Source organism: Adiantum capillus-veneris, chromosome 13 (assembly GCF_014529385.1).
Source record: "Adiantum capillus-veneris isolate H3 chromosome 13, ASM1452938v2, whole genome shotgun sequence".
NCBI lineage: Eukaryota > Viridiplantae > Streptophyta > Polypodiopsida > Polypodiales > Pteridaceae > Adiantum > Adiantum capillus-veneris.
In genome coordinates, this window is record NC_140943.1 from 140,260,403 (window position 1) to 140,263,995 (window position 3,593).

Here is a 3,593-nt window from a genome sequence, read left to right on the forward strand (position 1 = left end):
ATGCTATTATCCTAATCTTGAATTGGTGTAGTGGTTTGTGTCTCAAGCTCCAAATGAGCGATTGAATTTGTTAAAATGCCAATGGCTAGTATGTCCTTTGTTCACTTCATTTGTATTCCAATTCAATTGTTTTTCAAGAGCTACCTACAATTAAAAAAAAAGGCACAGACTTTCTTTTTAAACTCCATTTCTTCCATTGTGTAGACTCATTAGCAACCAAGATTTATGTTATTAACTGGGAGTTACAAGACATTGCGAGAAATTTGGCCGTGAAAAATGAGGTCAAGTGAAATGGCTAAAATATAGGGAAAATTATCAAAATACCCCTCTAATTTGAGGAAATTCCCAAAATACCCTTGTATCTATTTTGGTTGGAATGTTCAAGATTTTCTAATCTTCATTTGTTTTTGACAATTGAGATCCGTTTTTGAGTGCTCAGCATGTAATTTGTCATCAGTTACCATCGCAAAAAAGGCAATTATGTCTAAAAATAATGAAGCAATTCATCTCCAAAGCCTACGTAACCAACTCAAATTGTAGTTTTAGCATCTTGTACGATAGACAATCACTCTTCTTGTGAACACCTACAGAAAAATTTATTTTTCGAGAAATTTAGTTTCACAACCAGGGGTATTTTGGGAATTTTGGAAAATTTGAAGGGCATTTTGAAAATTTATGACAAAATATCAGGGGCATTTTGGGAATTTTTGAAATTTGAGGGGTATTTTGGGAATTTCCTCAAATTAGAGGGGTATTTTGGTAATTTCCCCTAAAATATATTGTCAACTGGTCAAGGGAGTTGGCCTGGCCTGGCGGTAAATGCGAGCCTGCGAGGGGTTTTAAGCACGGCCACGGTCAAAGCTCTTGCCAACTAGCTTATGCGCTTGATGCCCGGAAGATCGACATTGGCATACAGCGCATAATTCTGCCACTTGTTGGGCTTCACTGTGGCATACTCCAACACAAAACGGGTACGACGCAGGCGAAACGGCGCAAATGCTTGCAAGAAAGCTCCCTCCTCTCGCCGGAGAAACCCCACCAGCAACTTGGCTTCCAGATTGCCATCGACAGCAACAACAACCGCCTGGAAGAGGAAAGGAAGGGGAATGTAGAAGAAAGGAGGATCGAAGACGACAATGCGGATGTCTTCTGCGTATTGATCAGATGCAAGAGGATTGCAGAGATCGAAATGGCGGAAGCCAGGAAGGTAATTGAAGCGGGTGTCGATGTCGAGGAGTGCTTCGACGCGACCTTCCTTGGCATAAAAGGCATGAGCTAGAGATGGGGCTGCCAAGCAACAAACATGGCCATGCTCAGTGTGCCATGCCGTGGGCTTTAGCGCCTCGGTTAACTGCTTGACAGTCCGCTCGCTCCAAAAGTACTGCTCTAGGTCGTGCCGCTCTTCAAACCCGTCTGCGAACATGGAGCGCGTACTCCTCGCTGCCACTTTCTCCTCCTCCGTGCTCTGTTCTTGTTTGCCCTTCTCCTGCACTAATTCCTCTTCCTCTTCGGCTCTCTGAAGCCTGTTTTGCCTCCTCTTCTTCCCCTTTCCCAAGTTGCCCATCGCATCCTTCCTCGGCTTCTCATTCACCCAATGCATCTTTTCTGCCTTCCACGCCTTATGATCTGATAACCCATCTTGTTCTTCGACATTCTTGGAGAGCGTTCTCTCTATCATTGCATCTTGCTTCTTCCCTTTGCTCTTCTGCTTGTTTTTCTTGCTTATGGTTACGCCTTCCGTTTTCATTTCTACAGGGACGTCCAGATTGCAGGCCTCTGTCTTATCCTCCATTTCCCTGGACCTTTCTGGCTAGGCGTTCTCTCTCTCTCTCTCTCTCTCTCTCTCTCTCTCTCTCTCGTGCCATGGCTTTCTTAAAAGACATCATTTCCTTGTGTCCCAGGCAAACAACAATATTTCCTTGCGTATCACTCAAAACTCCAAAGTCAAATCCCCTCCCCTCCCCGCTCTCTCTCTCTCTCTCTCTCTCTCGCACACACATATATCAAACAAGGGCATGGACATATGGGATTTAAGGCTCCATTTTGACAACCTTTAAGATTGCTATGGACAATCTTGCACATGCGAGCAGCAAATGCACTTACTAGAACAACGAAGGGCCGGTTTTGGTTTCTTTTTTCACCATCAACGTGGGGAAGGTAGTAGGGAGAAACTATACACATCTCATGTATTTACAATTGTTCATTGCTGTACATTACACCCTCAAGGAGCAACCATGGGAACCATCCCCCCAATAAGGGAGGAGAATACACCCAAGAGAACGCAACTCATGAGCCTCGAACCCTCAACCTTGGGTTTACATCACAAAGGTCTCACCAACTGAGCTACACTTCTTGGGTGGCCAGTTTTAGTTTCATTACGCACCAGGTTGCCTTAACCATTAAGCCCACGACCCCTGGTGCTAACATTCGGGAAAGATAAATTTATGAAGTGGAACCTATCCCATGATTGGCCCCTTTACCCCAAGGCCCCTACATTAATGTGACACTATAGATTTTGTCGCATCAATAGTGAGACCAAGTCAATGAAGAAGCTACCATGGACACCCCATAAATGGCCATCAACTTGATACACCTCGGTGTTGCTCTCCTCAAATTTGTACTTGAAAGTAATGCCATCTTGAGCATCGGTTGCCTTTGTAGAAACTTTGAAATGTAGACCACACTACGTCCAATAATCCCCATTCAATAATCCCAATTCGTGAACTTGAAACACATCACGTCCAAAATATAAAACTCCAAGATAGTGAACTATTGGAACACATGATGTCCATAATTTGACCAACAACAATGGATTGGTGCACTCATCCATAGTGGTTTAGACGTTTGATTGGTTCCTGCCAGCAGATGCATGTGCATTGAACTCCGACCTACGGGTCCAAACACCAATAATTTGAACTCCAACACAAGGGTCCAAATTAATTATAGGGAGCATTCATTGCCCCTCTCTGCCACTCACAAGCCTCTCTCTGGCTGAAGCTAGTAGTGGCACCTGTCATTTGACTAGAAACTTGACGTCGAGGGCACCGTGGCCGCTGCCACGTGTGCCATGCTGATCTCCTCTATCAAATCTTTATTGCCATATTTGTTACCATATACATGTGGTAGTGATGTGTGTGGACACACTAGGACCGCCGGGGCATTTTTTCCCTCTTTAGGAGGTTTTTTCCCCCGAGCATTGTATATACGCCCATCACTCTAGGGCTATCTATCTTTCCATTGCACACTAAGTAATACACTCTCTATTGTGTGCCTTGAGCTTCCTTCGTCTTCTCCAAGCTGTGTGTGTTTCTCTGCAACCCTAATTCCAACAATTGGTATCAAAGCAGGTCACGTCCTCCCGGGCTTAGTCGCCAGCTGCTCCAGCACACGCCTACTCACTTTCTCCGATTTCAGTGAGCTTCGGCGAGCGTTCGCAGGTTGACAAATATTTTGGGAAAGCTCGAAGAGCTTGGTTTGCTCATAATTTTGATTTGGGCTCATTTCGGCCTCCGTTTCCACTATAGACAGTACTGCACATGCTATTTCGTCACTTTAGGCTCATTTCGGCCTCCGTTTCCACTATAGGCAGTACT

At 44.8% G+C, this 3,593-nt stretch overlaps 1 protein-coding gene across 1 annotated transcript; it reads right to left on the minus strand.

Moving 5' to 3' along the window:
• Nucleotides 1-265: 265 nt before the first annotated feature.
• Nucleotides 266-1,851, minus strand: LOC147444973 (uncharacterized). Its single transcript, XM_086527973.1, has one exon. The coding sequence runs from the start codon at nucleotides 1,790-1,792 to the stop codon at nucleotides 872-874; it is 921 nt and encodes a 306-aa protein (XP_086384099.1). The 5' UTR covers nucleotides 1,793-1,851; the 3' UTR covers nucleotides 266-871.
• Nucleotides 1,852-3,593: the final 1,742 nt, after the last annotated feature.